Source organism: Suricata suricatta, chromosome 8, assembly GCF_006229205.1.
Source record: "Suricata suricatta isolate VVHF042 chromosome 8, meerkat_22Aug2017_6uvM2_HiC, whole genome shotgun sequence".
Lineage (NCBI taxonomy): Eukaryota > Metazoa > Chordata > Mammalia > Carnivora > Herpestidae > Suricata > Suricata suricatta.
Genome location: NC_043707.1, coordinates 119,094,861 through 119,118,322, shown reverse-complemented (window position 1 = coordinate 119,118,322; position 23,462 = coordinate 119,094,861). Strand labels below are relative to the sequence as shown.

Sequence of the window (23,462 nt, the reverse complement as noted above, 5' to 3'; positions counted from 1 at the left end):
GCCCCACATCGGGCTCTGTGCTTACAGTTTGGAGCATGGAGCCTGCTTCGGATTCTGTGTCTCCCGTTCTCTCTGCCCCTCCCTAACTCACACTCTGTGTCTGTCTTTCAAAAATAAACACTGAAAATATTTGATAAAGTTTTATGTAGGCATTAATAAGTGATTACTGAATAAATAATGAGAAAAAAAAAACTAAGTGAACTAAGCAGGTCATTGATCATTCTGACAGTATCCTAACCCATGTGGCTTTGGGGAAGAGGTATGAAAACATCACAGAGAAAAGATCCACGCTGGGAAAACAAGAGACAGCTAATGGCTGGCATGCACATTCAAACACTTGCCAGCTGTGTGTTACTGTGAAAGCCACCAGCCCACACTGGGTAGAACAGAGTTATGTGAGGGTTTAACACAATGGATGCATGCACAGCATGACCGTTAGTGATCCAAGACCTTTTGGCCAGTGTCAGCAGTGCAGCAGTATGAGCAGCAGAAATTGTGTCAGGTGTGGCCCAACATATATTTGGTAAAGAAATATTAAGTTTCTTGCACCACAATGTCTTTAGGACCTCTGCATGGACACTGTTAGAAACCAATTCCCAGGGGCACCTGGGTGGCTCAGTGTCAGACTACAGCGCAGGTCATGACCTTAAAGTTCTGGAGACGGATCCCTACATCAGGCTCTGCACTGACCAGGCAGAGCCTGCTTGGGATTCTCTCTCTTCCTCTGCCCTTCCCCCACTTGGGCACTCTTTCTCTCTCACAATGTATAAACAAACTTGGAAGGGAGGGAGAGAGGGAGGGAGAGAAGCAGGACAAACTTGGCCTTGGCCACCTATTTCTGTAAATAAAGTTTGACTGCACGGTAGTCACACACTCATGTACAATGTATTTGTGGCCGATCCCACACTTCACAACAGAGCTGAGTGCTTACTACAGACATCACCTGACCGGCAAGCCAAAAATATTTACTACCTGTCTCTTGACCAACAATTTTAAAAGTTAAAAAAAAATAATTGGGGGGCCTGTTAGCACAGAGCCTGCTGTAGATCCTCTGTCTCCCTCTCCCTCTCTGCCCCTCTTCCACTCACTCACCCTCTCTCAAAAATAAACAAACACTGAAAACAATTTTTTTTAATAAAAATGTTTGTAGATTTCTTTTCTTCACTATGGATGTCAGTATTAGCTGATACAGTTCAAACGTTTAACTCAAGGAATTAAAAAGAGAGACTTTCTGGATCTGATAAAAAGCACTGGTTTAAAAGGTACCCTGGGCATATCATGTGACAGGACAAATGAACACTGACAGTGTGGGCTCTGGAGCCAAAGAGGTCTGACACTAAATCTCTTCAGAGAATGAGAAGACCCAGGCAAGATACTTAACGCCGTTTCCTCACTTCGTGTCACAGGCAACATACCTGTACCTGCCGGAGCCCTAATACAGCACCCAAGACCATCGACAGTAGCCAACAGTAACTACCAAGCGTGGGCTCCTTCCGTCCAGATTGCGGACCTCCATCTACCCCTTATAATCTGCACTGACCCGCAGTCCTCAAAGGCAAGCGTCCTGTCACTAGGAAACACAGATGTGCATTGTGCCCCAATGCCTTACCTGTCCACCATGTACTCCCCAATCCGGAATGTCCCCCAACTTCTCTAAGGTAACGTCCACACAGAACCCGAGCCACGGGCTCTGCAAGAACAGGCCCGACCGCGGAGACTGCAGGGTGCACACACTCCCACATATGCACATGTGCGCACACAGTTTTGCCTTAACACCCACCTCTCCAACTCAGAGACCACACTCTCAGTCCTAGCCTATCCCCTTCAAGACGTTTTTTGATTTTTACTGATCACTTCACAATCTTTCCAAATGAAAGCACACTATTCATTTTTAGTCAGTCCTCATGCTGGAGCCCAGAAAGCCACTTCCAATCTTGCCGGTCAAAACTGAAAACAGTCCATGTCAACTACGAACTCTGGATGATAGTGATGTGTCAGTGTTCCAAAGGTCCCACTCTGCCGGGGGACACGGATAATGGAGGAACGTGTACACGCACAAGGCAGAGGGTGCGGGGGTAATCCCTGTCCTTTCCCCACAATTTTGCTATGAATCTAAAACTGCTCTTAAAAAATATCTTACTGTTTTTTAAACAATAATAGAGCACTTAAAAAATTTTTTTAAAAGAAAGAAAAAACCAGAATCTTCTGGGGAACATGGCCAAACATGATGATTTTTCCCAGGACACTGCCGGTTTAGGTCTATCATCAGAATGGTCATTAACAGCACTCCCGTCCGCTCTCAAACGTGTCCTGGGCTGCACGACAAAGTATATGGCCACTCTACCCCAATGCCTCAACTTCCCCCACCTAAGGAGTAAATCAGCACCTCAGAATCCACACTCCGTAAACAACCGAGGGAAGGAAGTACACCCCGTCTTCCACCTCTTCACAGATTTAGGAATTTGGCACAAGTATTAAGATAAGTTTCTTTTCATTCTTACAGCCTGCTGTTTACAATCCCCTTTTCCTTCCTCATTTTAGGATCTAGATGATAACATTTCTTAAATCCCCATACACAGTAACAACCTAAACATACAGTTGAGAAAGACACATCTATACTCATTACCATCCTAGGTAGCTTATATCAAAAATTTAAGAACCTGGCCAATGTTTTTAATAGAATGTTTTTTGTGGAAAAGATATTAAGCATAAATGTGGGGTGGGGAGGGAGTCTGAAAAATAAGGCAAAATATTAACTGTGATATTTCAGTGGTGACACGAGGTGAGCACATTCTCTGTCTGTGTCTCTGTGTCCCCCGCTTTACTGAGACGGGTCTGTACTGGGTTTACAATGAGAGACCCCCACTTGTAGCCCCGGAACAGGAAGCTCAGACGGAAGCTGAAGTGCATGTGCAGGGGATGCACCCAAACCTGAACAAACCCCGACTGCTACGCTATCTGGTACAGCCTGGATAACATGAGGCCCTTAAGGAAGGCCCAGAACACCCAGGACACTCCTGGGACAAAGGGACTGTCCTTTGCTTATGCAAAGTACTTGTAATGTCATCAGTGGCAAGAGATTTCTAGAGTTCACGGTGGTGTTAGAGTAATGGTTCTTACCCAGGTTTAAGCTTGAAGAGGATCCATGTGAAGAGAGGGAAGGAGGTGGTGTCTGTGAATGTCCTGGTCCCTGACTAGGGAGAGGCATGCCCACGGGTCCAGGAGAGGAGGAAAAGCTAAGGCCGTTATAAAAACTGTGTCCAATGGGGGTCAAGCTGCTCGATGTCCTCTTATAAAGGTCACTGCTGCCAGTCAGGGAGTCACGGCGGGAGCCACTGCCAGTGTTGGAGTTTGCAACTAAAATGGAATTAAAACAATGCAGATAAGAAAAGGCCTGTTCTTTGAAGAACAAGCCCAGTGACCTGTTCCTAACACTTTGATCCAGACTCCTTACCACCGCAGATTTGTCAGCAGAGACAGCCTAACTGCTCATGTGGCAGTTCTGGGGCAGGTGAAGTAATAAAGAGGACATGGCTCGGTTTAACATGGAACTTTTGTTCAAACCATCACACAAATGCTAAATTTACCTTCCTTTGGTGTCACATACTATGGGGTGGGATGGGGTTAAAAAGCTCTGACGGCCACATAAGCTATGGAAAAGGTGAAAGAAAATGGGCTAGAAAGAATGCCTTTCATCAACCCAAAGGTTCTAGTAGAAAAATGGAGTACAGGAAAAAAGATCTGTAAGTGGAGGCGTTGCCCCACCACACAAGACTTACATATGAAAGCCTGTTTTCTCAGTGGGTTCAATCAAGAGTTACTGCTAGCCCCCAATTCCAATTTAAGATTCTCGCTCTCAAATATGCCCTTCTGTTCTGAGATCACACTGTTTTACAAACACTGCAACTATCCCATTGTTTCCCTAACTACTTTCCTGCTTTTTTCCCATCAAAACATTAAAAATATCTTGGTCTAATTTCCTTCTTCCCACTTTGCCATAATATCCACCTGAATTCTTCTCAAAAGACTGGAGGAAACTCCTGACTCTCTAAGGCCTGCAGACTGTGGGGTACACTACCCTGTGGTCTTTGGTAAGTCCTCCTCCCTCAGTGTTTAATATCCACATTTCTACACTTTCTTCCACGTTCTTCCCAATGCCTGCAAAAATCTCCCCTGGTTTTCCGATCCCTGAAACAAATCGACTCTGAGAGTATAACTTAGAAGCAACATGAGCATAAACCTCAAATCAGCCCCAACCCTAAACCCTGATTTTAACAGTCCATCACCTCAGCTGCATGGGACGGCCGGATCCCCCCAGGGGTCGGTCCAGACCTGCCCGGGGGATCTGTCCAGGGTTCCATGCATTGTCAGTGTTCCATAAAGATCGTAACAATAATTAAAATTCGGTTTCAACAGCACATAAAGTCTGGTTTCTACCTGCTGTTCCAAAACCTCCGAGGGCCGATCCCAGGGTGGCGCCGAGAGAACTGCTGCTTCCGAAGCCCAAGGACGTGCTGGCGGGCTGGGCGGAGCCCTGGGAGAAGAGGGAGCTGCTCTGTGAACTGCTGCTCAGAGAGCTGTTGCCGTAGAAAGAGCTGGACGCCAGGCTGTTGCTGGGCTGCTGCTGGGGCTGGGGCTGGGGCTGCTGGGTTCCTAGAGGGCGAAATGGTCCATTTGTTGTTCCAGCAAGACCACCGGCTGCTCCATTTGCTGAAGCTGCGGCCGCTGCAACGGCTACGAAGAAGAAAGCAGACCATTGTGCTGTGAGAGGGGCCGGCCGCCTTCCCCAGCCACAGTGCCGTCCTTCCAAAAACCCCATCACGCAGTCCCACCTCTTCAAAGTGGACACGAGGCTTGTCAAGAACTGGGCACATCTGCCTTTGACCCCCCCCCCTTCCTTTCAGCTTCTATTTTCTATTTCTGCTTCCAATTTGAAGTCAAAATACCACGGAAGCCAAATTCACTATGGTGGTAGCTTTAAAGAATCTGCAGTTTACAACAGGTACAGATGTCAAATGTAGCTGCTTTAAATACAGCTGCTTCCTAGAATCTCAAGTTCCACAAATATTGTTGAGGACTTTTCCAGAGCAACTGTCATCAATATACTCCAGTCCCTCAGATTCCTGGACGTGCTGCTCTCTTCTAGAGGTTTCCGCTATCGTTACTAATTTATATTCCTGATATAGATACACACACATATATGACACGTCAAATAAAACCCCATTTATCATTTGTCCCCCATCAAAATTTACTGCTCTGCCACTTCTCACTACTCCCTCCGTCCTGCCCCACCCCGAAAAACAAAACCTTTAAACACACACACACACACACACACACACACACACACACACACAATTATCTTAAAGTAATGAAAATAATGACATGGATTTCTGTGGAATTAGCCTTGGACTTCTGCCAACGGTGCCATTTTGTGTGAGTAATCCAACTTCCTATGTTCTCGGTGGAGCAGGTCCTTGCTGCTAACCAGCTGGTACATGGCTGTCAACAGAATCTATCGCGGTCACTTGCTGCTTCTGCTTTTCTCTTTGAAATATTACAGGGCAGAATTGCTCTATTGAGAACTGTCAAATAAAGTCACTTCAACATGCTGAAAGCACACCATCCGTCGCCCGGTTTGGATCTCTGACAGGAGTTCACGGAGAGGGAAGCTCACCTGCTTGAGCGGCTGAGGAACTGATGATGACTGGGGCGGGAGCCACCAGCCGCACGGGAGCCCCGAGACCGTTTCTCGCCCCCGCGTTCACCACGAGGGCGCCGGTTTGGTCATAGTAAGCAGCAGGAGCCAAGACCGGATAACCTGGGGATGTCGAGCCACATGTAAGTATACAGGAAACTGCCAGGGCCCCCTGGGTGCCGGCATACTGTAAACTGTCACAGATTTGGCCGTGGGGACAGACAGATGCAGAGCTCTATCCTGGCTTCACTCCCTGGACGGCAGGAGGACCCTGAATCTCTGAGCATCTGTTTCCCCAGTGAGGATGATAATAATACCAGCCTCATAACCTTCTTGAGGCGATCAGAGGAGGGATGTGCAAGATCTCATATGGTGTCTGGCACCAGAGGGGACATTATTATTCATCATCCACTAAGTGTCAGCAAGGGAATTCAGTGGGCTCTTCAAAGTGCTAAGCAAGGTTATCACAGAAATCATACACTGACAATATTTTACAGTTTCCTTGACTATGAAAATAACAGAGGGCATAAATGATTACAACAACCATAGTACTTTAATACCTCCTAACAGTCTAAGCACAAATATCCTGCAAGTTACCAGGTAAAACCTAGACACACTTCAAATAACAGGATCTTTCAGCATCTCATGGAATCTCCAAATCCTACTGAGCCACAGGAGAAATTACAGGTGATTTCCCAATAAAATCTGAATGCTTAGTAACTCATACAACAAATGCAGGTTAAAGTTAAGCAGTTAATTCCTAAGTAGATCAATTAATGTGGCTAAGCTCCAAGATCGGTAAGAATCCACAAATTTATGCTGAGGTCTCATAAGGACCTGTTTCAAAGGAAGAAGCACAGATTACTTCCAACCCATGCAAAGAATAGGACCAGGTGACAGTGAGCCAAGAATAACATCTACTCAAGGTAAAGATCAATCACAGGGAGGGAGCCACAAAGCACCTCTGCTGTTAGCTCAGGAGAAATCCCAGAAACGTAAGGGATGGCCCCCTCAAGGAACACTAGGAACTTCTTCCATAAAGCTGTTCAAAGACATCAGCATAAAGACTGAAACCTTGGAGTGATGCTAAAGTGGCCTGCCCACTCCTTCCATCATCCCTAATGCTAAGGGTGAAAACATATCATCACCAAAGGAGAACAGCCTATCCCAAGCACTGTGTGGAGAGATGACAGGTTACGACTGAGTCCGGCTCAGAACAATCGAGTGCTCTCATCAAAGAACTACGGTCTAAGTGAGGGCAAGTGCGCGTCATCCTTGCCGGTTCCCAAATCATGACAAGCCTACGAAAGCTGAAAGTGCCACCTGTTTTTCACTCAATCTCCCCCAACAAGCAGACTGGTTTTCCCTCAAAGCATTAGGAACAACAGTGCGGCCTCACCTGGCATGCCTGCAGCCAGTCCTTGTCCAAAAGCAAGGGCAGAATTCACTGCTGCAGCTGCCACTAGTGGATCTGTTTGCTGTCCCTGCTGGTTCTGATTTGGGGTCAAAGGACGCTGGCTGGCTCCTCCACGGAGAACCTGGGAGACAGAAATAAATCAACTACTTTCTTCTCACTGGAAATACCTAAGACCCAACATGTCCTTAAGTTGGGTCCACTTTTTGAAACTGATAGTTGTACACCATTCTTCCTATACCATTTTATATGGCATGGCTGTTAGGATAAAAATTCAATGAATAACATTTCATTTAGTGAAATCTCATTCTACCATTCTTAAACATTATTACCTTTATAAGCAGCCAAAAGCATATAAAAGTGAGGATTCATTAATCAAATACTTAATGCCTCCCATCTGGCAGGTACTAGAGACAAAGCAACGGACAAGACAAACAAAGCTCCTGCCCTCTTGAAGCTTTCATTTCAGTGAATAAGACAGACAACCAAGTCTATAATACAATGTCACTGCTCTGACCAAAAGTGGGTGGAGGTAGAGGCAGAGGTGGAGGAGGATGGAGTGGGAAGGGGAGTGTAGACAGGATAAACAGGGGTACTTTACCCACATAATTAGATTAAAATGTCTGTATTTAAAGGGAAAACAAGCAAGCAAACACACCAAAAAGTCTTATTTTCTTTATGGACTATAAGACTATCTTCTCTATTCTGTAACACTATGGGTATTCAACAAGGCCGAAATGGCCCCAAATGAGCTCACCAGACTTGATTTCGGAGGACTCTGAGCTGTTTCTATCTCTCCTCTCACAAATTTCACAACAGACAGCAATCTACACAGAGCTGTGTCAAGAACACTGCCGTTTCACAACAGAACACCAGTTCTGCCACTGTGAGGAAGGGTCTACTTTTTATTAATGAAACTGGGGTATCAAAATGCTGGTAACCATTCTTTTTCTGAATGCTCTGAAGAATCTACTCCACATGATCTATATACTCCAGTAAGTAAAAACACAAAGCCCAAAGACTAAGGCAAAAATTATAAAATGCATTTTGCAATGTTTTCCAAAGGCAAAGTTCTTCTGGAATCACTTTCACTATCACTCTGCTATTAATAAAAGTTAGACATATGGTCAGGAACCTGGTTACAGACTATTCTTGGTACCATAGGGTAAAAGATTTAAAAGAGAAACATCGCTATTTATTAAATGAACCTAAGAGAAACAACACCATTCACACTGGCAAGAGGAGGCATGTCAACCAATTTACTCCCAGTCTCTTTTCCCTTCTCTGTAAAATTAGGGAGATTAACAGCTGATTCTGCAAATATTTTGGGAGTATCAGAATTAATTTCTGCAAGGCACAATACCTGGTACCCAGGAGATAATCAATAACCAATAGCTAAATATCAAAATATTTATTTGTGACCTAAGGAATCTAACAATTTATTTACAAGAGAAAGAATGCTTCAATCCACAGACAGAAGAGGCAACGAGGCTGCCCAGAGGAGAGTCTGCATGGAGATCCAGATGAGCTCTCACTCTAGGAACAGTAAATAGCATGTAGACATATATGGCAAATACTAGTAGTTCAAGAACTAATACAACACCAATGAAGCCATTATTACCATTGGGCAGTATGACCTAGGCTTACGTTTAGTTAGGAGTTGTGTGAAAGGCCAGGGGACAGGAGAATGGACAATGTGCCTGAAGAAAGAGGTAGTCCTGACTACTAATCCCAGTTTTAACAAGAAGAGCAACATGTTTCTTTATGTCCACTCTCTAGAAATCTGTGTGGGACTCTGACAATTAACCAAAGTTCCTAAGTCCACTGCCAATATGCATGTACTATAATTTCATCAGTAGCTATCAAGTTTGGATTTCATGGGGGGAAATGTATAAAATTTATAAGTAACATTTTAACATCTAATAAGATCACAAAAATTACTTTGTAAAACACTATCCTTGGTGTTAGCTTACTATCTTTGTGATGTAAAAGCTATTAAATTCAAGTTTCTTTTCAAAGGTGTCAATTTATTTTTTTCCATAATATTTTATTGTCAAATTGTTTTCCATACAACACCCAGTGCTCTTCCCCTCAAGTGCCCTCCACCATCACCACCACCTCTTTTCCCCCCTCCCCCTTCCCCCTCAACCCTCAGTTCATTCTCAGCATTCAATAGTCTCTCAAGTTTTGCATCAAAGGTGTCAATTTAAATACAGCATTTGAGATCTACCAATACTTAATACTAGGAAATGCTCAATGGGGATATTTTTACTAATAATCATTCATCCTTCAATAGTTCACCATGCTCGGTAAGAAGTATCATCTATGGTCTCCCCCATTCTAGAAAGTTCAGAATCCATTCTAAATGCTTCTCTCTCAGGGCGCCTGGGTGGCTCAGTCGCTTTAGCATCTGACTCTGGCTCAGGTCATGATCTCACAGTTCACGAGTTCGAGCCCTGCCTCAGGCTCTGTGCTGACGGCTCAGAGCCTGGAGCCTGCGTCAGATTCTGTGTCTCCCTCTCTCTCTCTGCCCCGCCCTGGCTCGTGCTCTGTCCCTTTCTCCCTCAAAATAAACAAACATTAAAAAAACTTTTTTTTTACTCGCAACGCCTCTCTCTCTCAAAATGCAGTATGTAACACCAAATTACCAGGTTTGCCGACGCATGCTTGGCTTCCACCCACACCCAAAAAGTTTTTCTTTAGCAAACACTTGAAATAGAAAAGAACAAAAATTTTATCAGGTATTAAAGGAATCTTCAAAAAGGATGACAAAGGAATCAGGAGTATGATGGAATAGCTAGAATATCAGTGACCCTGCAGAAAGTTCCAGCAATTAGGTGTGGAACAAGTTACCATGCCTAGAATACAACTGCTTTCTGATTAAAATGTAAAGGCCAGAAAGGTCAAAAGCAAAGTTTTAAAAGGGCCTCTCATTTCAAGGACTACAACAAAGGACTTCACCAAGAAAATCCTATTTTCCTAGAACAACTGAAATAGAAACTGACAAAAATAACTGTGGAACTAAACTATGTCTGCTTATTAAAAAGCAATGTCAATAACCTTTCCTCGGTAGGGTCTGTAACTGTGGGTGACAGAAATCCCTGAAATGCAAATGACTGCCATGCCCATCTGACCACTAAGGAGACAGCCTCTCTGAATACAGAGCGGCTGTGCCCTGTAACCCCTACATGCAGCCAGGCCGTGGGAAAACAAAGGCCAGACCTCAGGCTTTTCAGAACTCGGAACATCACAACATGGTCAGAAAATAACACAAGTTATGAAAGTACAGATTTGTACTCAAATCTTAACAACTTAATAAATGTGGGACCATGGCCACACAAATTTCATTTCCTCAATCTTAGGAAGGGAAGTCATATAATCTATCAGAATTAGAATAAGCAAAAGAAATTATATGTGCAACACTCAGCTTTATTTTTTTCTAAGCACTTAGCTTTAAGCAAAAAGCTTTCAATAAGAAGTACTTCCTACTATTTTTCTTGTGCACTCCATCAGAGCTAATTTGAAAACAGAGCAAATTACTTCTGTCTTCCAAATCCACAATTACGTGCCAGCCATTTAAACATAAAGCTCATCATAGAAATAAATACTGACTCTCCACCAAGAGTAAGCCTTTCAGCTTATTAACAGGAATCACCCATTATGCCAACAAATTATCTACGAAATCCCCTTACATACCTGGTATGAGAACTACACCTATTGCAAAGAAAACTGTGCATTAAGTTCCAAAAATTTATCTTACTGCAAAATGACTGATCTTACTGTAACATGATGAATTGGCTAGAATTTCAAGACCTGAGTTTTTCTATAATTTTATAGAATCTAAAATGTTAAATATATACTCTCTCAGTGAGATGAGCAAAAACCAAACCATTCTTGTTTGCATCACATCACGTGCATACATGTGAAAATGGGGTTTTGCCTCAAAAGACAGCTTTGACAATGTGTACCAAAGCCTAACTGTTTGTTTTATTTGCACAGAAAAAAATTCCATTTCTAGGAAGTTATTCCATGGAAATAACCATACACTTATACAAAGGGTATCAGTCCATCAAAATATTGCTAAGCTAAATGTCAAATAATAATAATAAACTGGTAAAAACAAAGACTGGCACACTCTGATACATTTAAATATAGCTAGTAATATAGTAATAAACTATAAAGTAAATATAGCTAGTAAATATTTCCAAAAAACATTAAATAACATGGAAAATTGTAAAAACTGTAAAAACTCAAAACTGTGGACAGCAGACCCCTAACTTTGTCAGAAGTTACATAATAAAGCTAGAATGACAAATACCAAGTATTAATATTGTTTTTTCCTCACATGAGGATTTTTTTCCTTCGAGTTTTCTAATTTATCACAATTTTCAGCAATAAATAGGTATTTTCTAGTAAGCAGGAGAAAATGGCCTATTCAAAATAAAAGGGCATACCTTAGTTTCACAGTTAATTTTTCTTTCCCAACTCATTAAAACGTTCCTATTACTCTGAGCTAAAAGATATAATAGGTTTAAAGATTTATATCCAATTCAGCCAGTGTGCTCAATAAGCAGCCCGGAGACCGAGGCCCTCCCCTCTGGGGGCGAGCTGCCAGTGGGCAGGCAGAGCGCTCTGCCGACGGGGCTGGGAGGTGCCCAGCTGGGGCAGGAAGCAGCTCTCACCAGCAGTAGGCATGCTCGCTTTGCCACTTGCTCACCGTGTGCCCTTAATTGCATGGTCCTCTACAGTCTTCACAGGCACAATCTCACCATCTTACCTAGTTACACAGGCCAAGAACCTGGGAATACAAGGCATTCAGTAAGCCCCGCGGAGTCTGAGCCTGAACCCAGGCAACCTGCGCAGGAGGGAACTGGTCCATTCACAGCATTTCTATCAGGAGCAATACTACCCAGGAAGGATAGCCAAGGACTCCAGGTCACACTGAGGGGGCAGACTCTGCTCACACTCACCTGCTGCTGCCCTTGCTGGGCCTGTGGGGCAGTCTGCTGACTCGCAGAATTGGTTGCTGCCGCGGCTGCAGCCGCTTGCTGCTGGAAAAGACTGGCAGGGTAGACTCCCCAGGGAGTGACTCCATAGTACTGGTGAGGGACCACAGCTGGGCCTAAAAACAGCAAGAGAAAAGTAAGGAAGTTTAGACCAGTCAGAATTCGCTCAGAGTTTCCAAACATTATATCAACTCAACAGATCCTAATGTAAAATATTAAGAATATATGGGTTCAGGGACGCCTGGGTGGCTCAGTTGGTCAAAGCATCCAACTTCAGCTCAGGTCATGATCTCGCACGCGGTTCATGAGTTCGAGCCCCACAGTGGGCTCTGTGCTGACAGCTCAGAGCCTGGAGTCTACTTTGGATTCTATGTCTCTCTCTCTTGCTGCCCTTCCCCTGCTTGTGCTCTGTCTCCTTCTGTCTCTCAAAAAGTAAATGTTAAAATAAATAAATAAATAAAGAGTATACAGATTCATTCTAGCTGATCATGGATTGTTTTTTAAAAAACAGAAGATACTTTTATATTTTTATAAAAGCCTTCTCAGGTCAGTAATATACTCCAGGCTGAGAGGAAGGAGCTAGTGAAGGACAAAACATTGGAAAACGGAGAGTACCTGACCAAAGTCGGAAAGGATGGGTTTAAGAACAGAGGAACTGGCCTTGGGCCAGGAAGAAGACAAAAGGCCTGTGCTTCCCTGAGACAGAAAGTACATGGGGACCGACAGAGACAAAGTTTGTTACTTGAAGGGAAATAAATGAAGAATCTGTGTGCGTCGAGTGAAGGAAGAGAACAAGAGAGTAAGTGTACCCTGCTCTCAATGGTATGGATGGCACCCAAGGTGACTGACAGGGACAGGGGCCATGGTGCTTCATTAACTCCCGAAGCAGGAAAACCCATTAGTCTTTGACAGCATGACCCAGACCCGTCACTGAACCGCCACTGCTCAATTCCTAAGAGGCTTGGTTCTCCTATTCCTGTTTTGGAAGCCATTCAACACAACTATATTCAGACACTGATATATGAAATTCTGAATTTAAGTCACTGTTGAAAAGAAACAGAAACAAAACCTTGAATTCTTACAGACCTGCTGAGAATCCTAAAGAAAACTAAGCATTCTGCTTCAATCTAAATTATCTGTTCACCTTCTCTGGGGAGGCGGCACAGAGGTAACAGAGCAGAGAGCAGCCGGGGTGTGGCAGAAGTCTAAGCCACCAAGCTCTCTGAAGATGGCAGCAAGAAACACCGAAGCTGCACTGTGCCAGCAAGACAAAGGCTCAGAGCCAGCTTCTCACACCTGCTGAAACACATCTCCAGTGAGAAGTTTCTTAAGCACAGAACTTAAAATTATTTGTAACCTAATAACAGTGCCTTTAGACAAAGTTCCAAGGAGCTATTTCCAATGTATCTATTCTGACACAGTTGCTAATCCTGTAGAAACATAGATTTCATTAAGTCAAAATAAATTGGAATGTGTTTTGTTTTCCGGTTTAAAGTTTCTAAAATACAAATAAGTCAAGTTACATCCCTGCCCGACACTGCTCTGACACTTCTAATTTGGTATTTTCTGTACCTGTGGGCTTAGCCACAAAGAAGCTCTGTTGATAAGGCTGCCCACCGTGAAATACTACATCTGGGCACAAAATAAAGATGCTGCTGCTTAGAAAAGCTAGGTTACCGTAGAAGCGATTTTTTATAATAAGCAAAAGGGTAAAAAACTTTTAACTCCTCAGAACCTGAGCAGTCTAAAACACTGTACCTCCAAGTTAGACAGCGGGAGCCCCCAAACTCATCTGACTAGTGTTTACAAAGTGGAGTGGTCTTGGGCATTCACAGAAAAGAACGACCGAGAAAAGAGCAGCGGAGACCTCCCCTATGCCTTCGTTTCCTCACCTACAAGCGGCTAGCATAAGGGTGAGGCGGTGCCACATCCGTGGTGAAAGGCTGGGCTGCAACCTGTCAACAAGTCAACAAACCCCCTTCACCTGTGCACAGACTGCTGTGACCACAAACTGTCACACGAGCCTCTAAGTTTTCTCAGCCAGCAGTTCTACTGCTGTCCCTGGTCACACGGCGTCTGACTGCATTTAGGCCAACACCGCCAGGGCGCACCACCGGTTGAGCGGGGCTCACCAGGATGCGGGCTCCCATTCCTGAGTGATGAACACCTCACCAGCACATACAGTTCAGAGTTCAGGTGGTGAGTGTGCCTGGTTCTGTGTGAAAGAGCTGAAGTCTTTCTCAGTCTGGCTTAGTGACGAATACAAAGACCAAGACACTTACCACAGAACTATGATCTCAGTGAGGACAATGAAGTCTAGTTCCTTGTTTTAAATAACATATAGTAAGTTAGCAAAGCAAAGAAAGTACAGAGAAGACAATTCAAGAGAGTGTGGGCACCATGCACTACAGTAAAGTGCAAGCACAGACTCTGAGTTGGACTCTGTAAAATTTAAGTAGTGTGACTTTTGAAAAAGGAAGCTCTCTGAGCCCCCAATTCTTAATCTGTACAATCCTCATGCAACAACTCTATAAAAGAACAGCACTTAGCACACAATGCCTGGCGAATGGTTAATAAGGGCTGAATAAATGATGAATGATGGTTACGTGGATCATTCTGCTGGAAAGAGAGTTCTATTGCCCCAAAGGCGAGGGGCGCAGAGGAGCCGTACTCCATACGTGCAATCTGCAACAACGTGGATGGAACTGGAGGGTGTTATGCTAAATGAAGTAAGTTGGTCAGAGAAAGATATTGTATGTTTTCGCTCATTTGTGAAATTTGAGAAACTTAACAGATCAGAGGGGAAGGGAAGCAAAAATAAGTTACAAACAGAGAGGCAGGCAAATCATAAGAGACTCCTAAGGACAGAGAACAAACTGAGGGTTGATGGTGGTGGGAGTTTGGGGGAGTGGGGAAAGGGGCGATGGCACTGAGGAGGACACTTGTTGGGATGAGCACTGAGTGCTGTATGGAAATGACGAATCACAGGAATCTACTCCCAAAGCCAAGACTACACTGTATACACTGTATGTTAGCTAACTTGACAATAAATTATAAAAATAAAAATAAAATGAGATAAAAGCAAGATTTGCTCCTGTCTTTCAAAACAACAACAACAAAACCATGCTAAAATGTGAACAATTCTAAAGAAAATAAAATTCTATACCATACGTCTGAGTTCATAATCACAAACTGCATGCTAGATAGTAAGTAAAATCTTGCAATAATATTTAGTCATGAGTAACATGACTTGGAGGGATCTGGAAGACATGTACTTGGTCCTAACACTGAGTTCAATTTACCAGACATGTGTGACCCTGTTACAGTGCCAGCACCCATGCTACCGGGAAAATAAACAGAAAGGCCTGCTTCTGAAAGAGTTCAATCCTAAGTGGGGAAGTGAGAAACCACTCACTCACACATCTGTCAGCAAATAAACACAAAATAATCATAAGTAACCAAAAAAATGGGGGGTGGGGAGTGGTAGCAAAGGAAGGCTTTCTAGGGGGTAACAATGCCAGCTAATGAGATTCCCAGACAAAGAAGGGGAAGAGTTTACTCTAGAGGACTAAGGAGACTACAGTGTGCAAAGACAGAGACCTAAGCCAGTGTGGTGTCTGCAGCAAGGTAAAACCCATTTAGTACAGCAAGAATGTACGGTGTGGGCCAGTGATCGCCGATCAGGAGAGGGGGAGAAAACAGTACACATGCAGAGATGTCTGTATGCAAGTCACAGAGAGATCAGATCCCTACACACAGCGGGTCCCAGTTTTCACTGGTCCTCAGAATGCTGTGGCACCTCCTTAAAAATAGAGATTCCAGGGGTGCCTGGTGGCTCAGTCTGTTAAGCATCCAGCTTCGGCTCATGTCATGATCTCACAGTTCATGCCCTGTGTCAGGCTCTGTGCTGACAGCTCAGAGCCTGGAGCCTGTCTTCGGATTCTGTATCTCCCTCTCTCCCTCTGACCCTCCCCTGCTTGCACTGTCTCTCTCTGTCTCTCAAAAATAAATAAAAAACAGTAAAAAAATTTTTTTAAATAAAGTAAAATAAAAATAGTGATTCCGAGGAACAGCACCCCCCCACCACCACCACCACTCAGTCAGGCTGGAATAACCAGCCATGTTTAATAGCTGAAGTGTGCTGGTAGGCTGGAAAAGACAGGAATCAGTGATGGGCTGCTTCTCGAGAGAACACCAAATGTGCTGCAGGTTAATTAAAGATAATGCAGCATGAGAAAAAGAAATCAAATCAGTGATGGGTTAAAACTGAGAGGTGCAAAGTTAAAATCTATGTGTAAGATAGTTTTCTAGAACAATCAGGGGAGCGAGGTGGGAGGGGGATATTAGGAAAAGGTAAGTGAGAACAGCTGCTAAAACGTCTAGATATAGTGCGTAAGGACCTGGGCTCTGGCAGACTACGGGCAGTAGGAAGACCTCGGAAAGGGGAGAAATTCCCAAAAGATCTACAAGCAAACGGTGGCTCCACGGATCACAAATGCCTACACAGGAGGCAGCTCATGAATTTGCCTTTGGATACGCTCGAGGCTGAGGTGACAGCTGAGGACAGCGATCCGGCTGGCAGGGAAAGGACACCACTGGAAACCAGGAGAGGAACCTCCACCGGACACTCGGATTTGGGAGAGGGCACAAAGAATGCATGCCGGCCCACATGACTTTTCAGCTGGGGACAAACTCCCACATGCAGCAGACCACCTCACCTAGTGTCGCCGCTGCAGCCAGTCCAGCCGTGTAGGGGTCCGTCCCCGGGGGAGCAGCGCTGATGATGTATGGATTGGGGACAAATGCAGCGGGCGCTAAACCTGCTGAAAACACACCTGTCAGTAAAAACAAACTCGACTAAAACTGCAACCCTAGCAAATACCGACATAGTTTGGCTACTCAACTCCAGGCTGCACGTGAGGGAAAAAAAGGAAAAAGACAGGACAGGTTGAGAGTAAAGAGGGCTTTTAAAAGATAAAATAATCCCTACACAAAAGATTAGGGTGATGTTTACCGTCTTATTTTTATTTTTATTTTTTACTTTACTGTTATGCAGTTTTAAATTCAGCACAATTTCTCAAAGACTATTAAAAATTCTAACAGGCTAAAATAACTTAGAAGACTTTATAATAGACTAGAAGGAATAATTTATTTCCATTTAAAACAATTTTCCAGGAGCCCCTGGATGGCTCAGTTGGTTGAATGTCTGACTTCAGCTCAGGTCATGATCTTATAGTTGGGCTCACTGCTGTCAGCATAGATCCTGCTTTGGAACCTCTGCCCCTCTGCCCTCCTGCCGCTCCCCCACTCACGCTCTCACTCGCTCACTCTCATGAGCTCTCTCTTTCAAAAATTAACAACCATTTAAAAATACATAAATAAATGGGGCATCTGGGTGGCTCAGGCAGTTTAGCTAGTCTGACTCTTGATTTTGGCTCAGGTCATGATCTCAAGGTTTGTGAGTTTGAACCCTGCATCAGGTTCTGTGCTAATAGAATGCAGCCGACTTGGGACCCCCTCTCTCCTTCTCTGTCTGCCCCTCCCCTGCTCATGCTCTTTCTCTCTCTTTCTCTATAAAAATAAATAAATAAACTTAAAACAAGTATTTATAAAAATAAAACAATTTTCCAGGGATGCCTAGAGCATTCCACTCGATTTTGGCTCCCAGAGTCGTGGGATCAAGCCCCACATCAGGTCCACACTGAGGGTAGAGCCTGCTTAAGCTAAGATTCTTGCTCTACCTTTGCCCCTCTCCCCTACTCACTCTCTTTCTCCCTCTCTAAAATTTAAAAAAAAAATCCCCAACAGCTTTTCTCAAAGAAAACATATGAGCATTTATTATGACTAGCATCTACAACTCTAAGTTAAACCAGACCCAGGCAAAGGCCGTTTCACCTAGCCTTATAATACATTTAGGCTGGAAGCTTTTCTTCCACAGCATACCACAATCCATGATTGGAGAACTCCCTTCTATTCGACAATGTCATTTTACACATTAAAAAAAAAATTCTACGTGTACTTGTTTACACATATAGCACTTTGTTTCAAAGAGACCTTAAAAAGGTCCGGGAGGGAGGGTAGGGAGGGAGGTCTAGGCAATAAGACAAAATAGGTACATCAGAACATTAATCACTGGTATAGGAAAAGGGCAAACCTACTTTAAAAACCAGTAACTAAATGAGAAAACTTTTCCAGATCATCAATATGTGTTGCTTGGAAAATGGATGTACGGGGACCACCTGCTACTTAAGAAGATGAGAAGTCAGTACAGCCCCAGTCTGGACAAGCCTAACCAGAACAAAGCTGTTGCTGGCGTTGATTTCATCCAATCTTACCAACAGACTTGATGCCAGTCACCACCGTACTTAAGTATTTAAACCTTCTGACGGCAGAGGCAGACCGGTACCTGCACGCTAAGGCCGCTTACAAGCTGAAGTCCAGAAGGCTGCCAGAATTAGAGAATGTGGCTGAAAGGCAAGTGGACAAGAGGAGGAGGCCGTCTACTCTGAGGGCTCTGTCTGCTCTGTGTCACAACCAGCCTACACCGCTGGGGCTCTGGGGGAGACGGCCGCACGGCAGCACGGGAGCCGCGCCCCGGGACCTACCGATGTGAGGCTGGTGAGCTGCCGCCAGTGCGTACTGCTGCTGCTGAGCGGCCGTCAACTGCTGGACGGCGAGCGCGTTAGGTCTTTGGAACAGCTGAAGAAAGAAAAGCATGCGGTATGGTTAGAGAAACTGTCTCATGGAATAATTTTAAAACTTCTCTGAATAAAAATTTCTACAAACCCTTGTTTAGGAATGATATTTTAAACAACAATGTTCTCATGTTCTATTCCATTCCCATTCCGATGGCATCACAAAGCTTCATAGTTCTGCTTTCCTGGTCTTTCTTTACCTCAATCTGGTGCACCCAGTTCCCACACGCCATCTACTTCCCAGCTGAGGTGGCCCCAGAAGCACAAACATGCATACGAATGCCCTAACAGCTGTCAATAGGTCAAGGGTCCGGCCTGACCCAAGGCATTCTCACAGATTAAGTCTACTACAAAGTGACTCCCACCACACGGCCCCTGCGGCTGTTACCTCTCTTCAGTTCTTCTGAAAACCCCAACAACACTTTGAATTAATCCTCATCTACTCACATTTTGGAAAGGAAAATGAAAAGTGTTCATTTCATCCCTGGCTGCCTCTTCCCAAGGAAACGATATTTACTGGATATCTTTCTCAACTAGCAGCTTATCATAATGAAATTAGCTACCAACTTCTGGGAGCCCTCCAGTTTCCTATTCTTTATGTGTCGGAAATCTGACAACAGAAATATGGCTGCTACTAACAAAACTTAGAAACTTAGATTATGAGCTCAGACCTAGCACACTTATTAAATTTGTTTTTATGTTGGTTTTTTTTTTTTTTTGAGAGAGAGCGAGAGAGAGAGTGCACGAGCAAGCACAGGGGAGGGCCCAAGAGAGGGAGACACAGAATCTGAAGCAGCTCCGAGGCTCTGATCTGTCAGCACAGAGCCCGACGTGGGGCTTGAACTCACAGACCACAAGATTATGACCTGAGCTGAAGTCAGACACTTAACCGACTGAGTCACCCAGGCATCCCATACCTAGCATACTTCTTCATCCCCAAGAAAAAGAAAGGAGTGCAAAGATCCTGACACTAAGAATATCCCAAAATTCTATCTTAATAGAAAGCCAATCATTCACTTATTCATTCTGCAAATGTCAAGAGACAAATAATACGTGTTAGGCACTGTGCAAGGAACTAGGAATACAACACTAAATAAAATGGTTATACGTTTTAGTATGAATAGCAGTGGTACAAAGAAAGGAATTCTGGATTGCCTCAATGTGCCTCCCTCCAAAGAGTCAAACTGAAAACTTCTTTATTCACTAAAATCGGACAGAGTGCTTATTGAAGGTCCATCCCTAGAAAGGACCTTCACCCTACCTATGTGCTCTTTCTATAGGAGTTTTCAACAACTCAGGTGATATCACTGGATGATATATAACTGACACCATGGATCTTGAATAATAGATTTCCTCATAAAGAGACCTGTTTCAGACATTAAAAGGTCATGTCATCCCACCAACTCGGCTTAATTATCACCCGAACCGGACTTGTAGTGTTATCTTAGGTGGTGGAGAGACTCCTATGGGTAGACGATTTTAAATAAAAAGAAAATAAAAGGGGCCCTCTGGGTGGCTCAGTCAGTTAAATGTCTGACTTCAGCTCGTGCTCACTCTCTCTCTCTCAAAATAAATAAGTAAACGTAAAAAAAAAAAAAAAGTGATGTGATATTTTGAACATACTGACCAATTTCACCTGTTACTTCTCTTTGTAAAAATTCATCTTTCTAAAGACCAGAGTAAAATTAGTCTTTGTCTTTATGGTATGAAAGTAAATCAAAAGTAACTATGTACAGATTTCAAGAAACTTTAGTTTTATTTTCAAAGGTTAAAGAAAAAGGAAACTTCATTATGCTGTTGGTAAAAAGACAAGCACTACTTTAATAGGCACTGACTAAATACCAAGTCTTCAAAAGAAATACTGAATTTATAGACCAACCTATCAAAACAACTATTCCCTCTAGGAAGGGAGCCAATCAGTACTATCTAGTAACTGGGACCTGGCGACTTCTGCCGAGTTGTTCTCATGTGGCTGTCTACCTAAGGACAGTGCCCCACAGTGCTCCTGCCAACAGGAGGCAGCTCACCTACGAGGGGAGGGAGGCCATGTGGGAGAAACATAACAGCAAAATAGTGCAAAGTTGTTTTTAAATTTTTTCCAAGGCTGTAAAAATACCTCAGACTTTCACTAAATATCACCTGTGTCTTCAATGGGTCTCTGGAATTTTCCGAGCCTCAAACCTTTTGAAATATTTAACATCTCAGGACACTGTTCATGCTAGTCTCTTCCTTCTGCACTTCTCTGCTCTGTTTCAAACAAAATCATTCAACGTTTTTTGAGCACCTGTTACTAGCGAGGCTCTGTAACATGGAACTAGGGAGATAAAGACAGTGTGCTCAGAACAGAACTCCTGAAGTTCTCTTATTGACCAAAAACCGTACTCACCGCCATTCCATCTGATTTCTCACTTCATGTTTTTAACACGACATGTAATTCATTAAATGTTCATGTATTGTACCCATAAATATCCAGCGTGTATAAATACCAACCATTCTGCCTAACATTAGTTTGTGATTCTCACCACCATGGAACCACACTTTGAGAAGTAGAAAACTACCACTTTTAACTAAAAATGTCCAGACCCTACAAGAGCTCTCACCCACCCTCTGTTTGAGAGTTGATTGATATCTTGGTGATTATGGTGAATAGAGAAGGAATTGTTTTCTTGAGTGCATTTTGCAGTAAACAATTAACAGAAGTAAATTATCATCTACAGCAAGCAGATTTGATTATAGCATAGTTTACAGCAATTCTGGCACATTCTCTTTATGTAAATGGTCCAATATTAACTAGAAATACAGGGTATTCAAAACAAAATTGGGTAATTGGCAAGTAATGGATTCCAGAGGATTCTGAAAAATTCATACAAATGCCATCTGCTGGGCAAACCACTGAGCTCTGTTAACATTTTCATCATTTTCAGAAAGGAAGCCAATGGTAACTGAGAAACACAATACTGTGAGATTTGGAAAGAATGCTTGTTTTAAGGTTAGTATGATGATAAGTGTGCCACTACTAATTACAATTGGGTGGAATTATTAAGTTGTTCAAAAGACTAAATGTAAGGGAAAATATCCAACTATTTCAAGTTTATCAAGGTTCCTAGTAAGAAATATTGAAGACACAATTTGGGAAATACACAAGCAAGCTGATTTGACTTCCTTCTCTGTCCTCTATCACTGTGTGACCTTTCAAAAGATCACGTGCAGGGTTTTTATTCCAGAAAGGGGCAGTCAAAAACACCCAGCATCATGTTCAGTGGTCAAAGATAGCTAATACTGTTATTATGTTATCAGTAACACTTGTTGGCATAAAAACATTGTTATTAGGTTTTCAGAATGTGGAGGAGTAATACCTAAATATGGAGTTGGTGTGTGTGTAAAAGATTATCCCCCACTCTTCCCTTCCCCCCCTCCCAATAAAATGTCCCACCAGCCCTGGGTTTTGACCAGTTTAAGGCTATATCCACAGTGGACAGGGGATAAGATAAGAGACTCTGGGGCCAGAAAGCCTAGATTTATATCTCAGCTCCAACACGGACTACGTGACACAGAGCAAGAGAACCTCTCCATGACTCTCCTCTTCTCTTGAATAGGGACAACAAAGACAGGTCTAAACCATAACGTGTATTAAAATTAACACAGGTAAAGCACTTGGAACAGTCCTTCCTGTGTTCTCTCTGATGAAAGACAAGAGCACCCCTATACATCTAGACACAGCCATCTGTGAGTCATCTCGTTCAGCTCCTCCCCACAAGGTAGTCCAGGATGAGGAAAGCAGAGGTCAAGACTCTTCAGAGTGAATGTTAAAGTCAAAATCCCACTGAGATCATGAGCACCATGTGTTGTCAACAGGTCACAAAGACAACAGGGAAGGAAGAAAAACCTTTCTGTCTTGTTGAAGAACACTTGTTAGCATATACTCTACGCAGAGAAAACCATGAATGCAGCAGAATGGGAAGGTGAGACAAGCCCACGGATCCAAAGGATTTGTGTTTCCAAATGACACAGCCCAGAGCTAGACACCAGGACATAGATGTTCGCATAGCTTGTAGTATTATGACCTCCAGTAACTCTCTCAGCTTCATGAGGTCTTAATTTTCTTATCTGTAAAAACCTAATACCTGCTGTATCCCATGGGGCTGTTGTAAGCGTTCACAGAGAAGGGAGATTCCAAACACTTAAGGTACTACAGCAATGGTGGAACTATTTCTCTTTTAAGAAAAAAAGGCTTATCATGGGAGCCAGGCTTGAGTACATTAAGTATGTGAAAGTCTGCGACCGTGTGAGGCTTGAAGGTCAAAGCCCATTTCCAACCAGGTTACCTGAACAACGACAATGATGATCGACAATGACTTCTGATTAAACAACTACATATGCTGCTCAATTTTTTAAGAAAGACTTCTTCACATTTATTTCCTTAGTGCATGAAGAATCTTCACTCCAAAATAATCTCTAAACAATGAGAGAAAAACAAAACATGTCCTTCCATACCAAGTCAGTAAGTATCTTTTGAGAAAAATCATAAACTGTCAGCAAAGAACAAGGCAGGCGAGTTTCACCTGACCAGCCTGCCAGTGAAAGGCAGCATTTACCAGGGACTGCACACAACAAAGAAAAAGTCTTCCTCACTTGTGAACAGAAAGGAAAGC

General features: G+C 43.4%; 1 protein-coding gene and 1 non-coding gene across 17 annotated transcripts in view; both read right to left on the bottom strand.

The window, feature by feature from the left end:
* PUM1 (pumilio RNA binding family member 1) overlaps positions 1-23,462 on the bottom strand; it is a 131,849-nt gene that overhangs the window by 30,480 nt on the left and 77,907 nt on the right. For 8 of the 16 annotated variants that reach the window (XM_029948287.1, XM_029948289.1, XM_029948298.1 and 5 more), the window contains 7 exons: positions 18,721-18,814; positions 16,834-16,938; positions 12,080-12,231; positions 7,095-7,233; positions 5,675-5,818; positions 4,438-4,734; positions 3,121-3,357 (listed from right to left, as the gene is read on the bottom strand). In XM_029948287.1, the coding sequence (XP_029804147.1) occupies positions 3,121-3,357; positions 4,438-4,734; positions 5,675-5,818; positions 7,095-7,233; positions 12,080-12,231; positions 16,834-16,938; positions 18,721-18,814 (1,168 nt within the window). The remainder of the gene's footprint in view (positions 1-3,120; positions 3,358-4,437; positions 4,735-5,674; positions 5,819-7,094; positions 7,234-12,079; positions 12,232-16,833; positions 16,939-18,720; positions 18,815-23,462) is intronic. The other 8 variants (XM_029948291.1, XM_029948299.1, XM_029948288.1 and 5 more) reach the window with 4 other exon arrangements.
* Positions 6,901-6,978, bottom strand: LOC115300569. Its single transcript, XR_003912733.1, has one exon. It is a non-coding gene; the product is annotated as a small nucleolar RNA SNORD103/SNORD85 (small nucleolar RNA).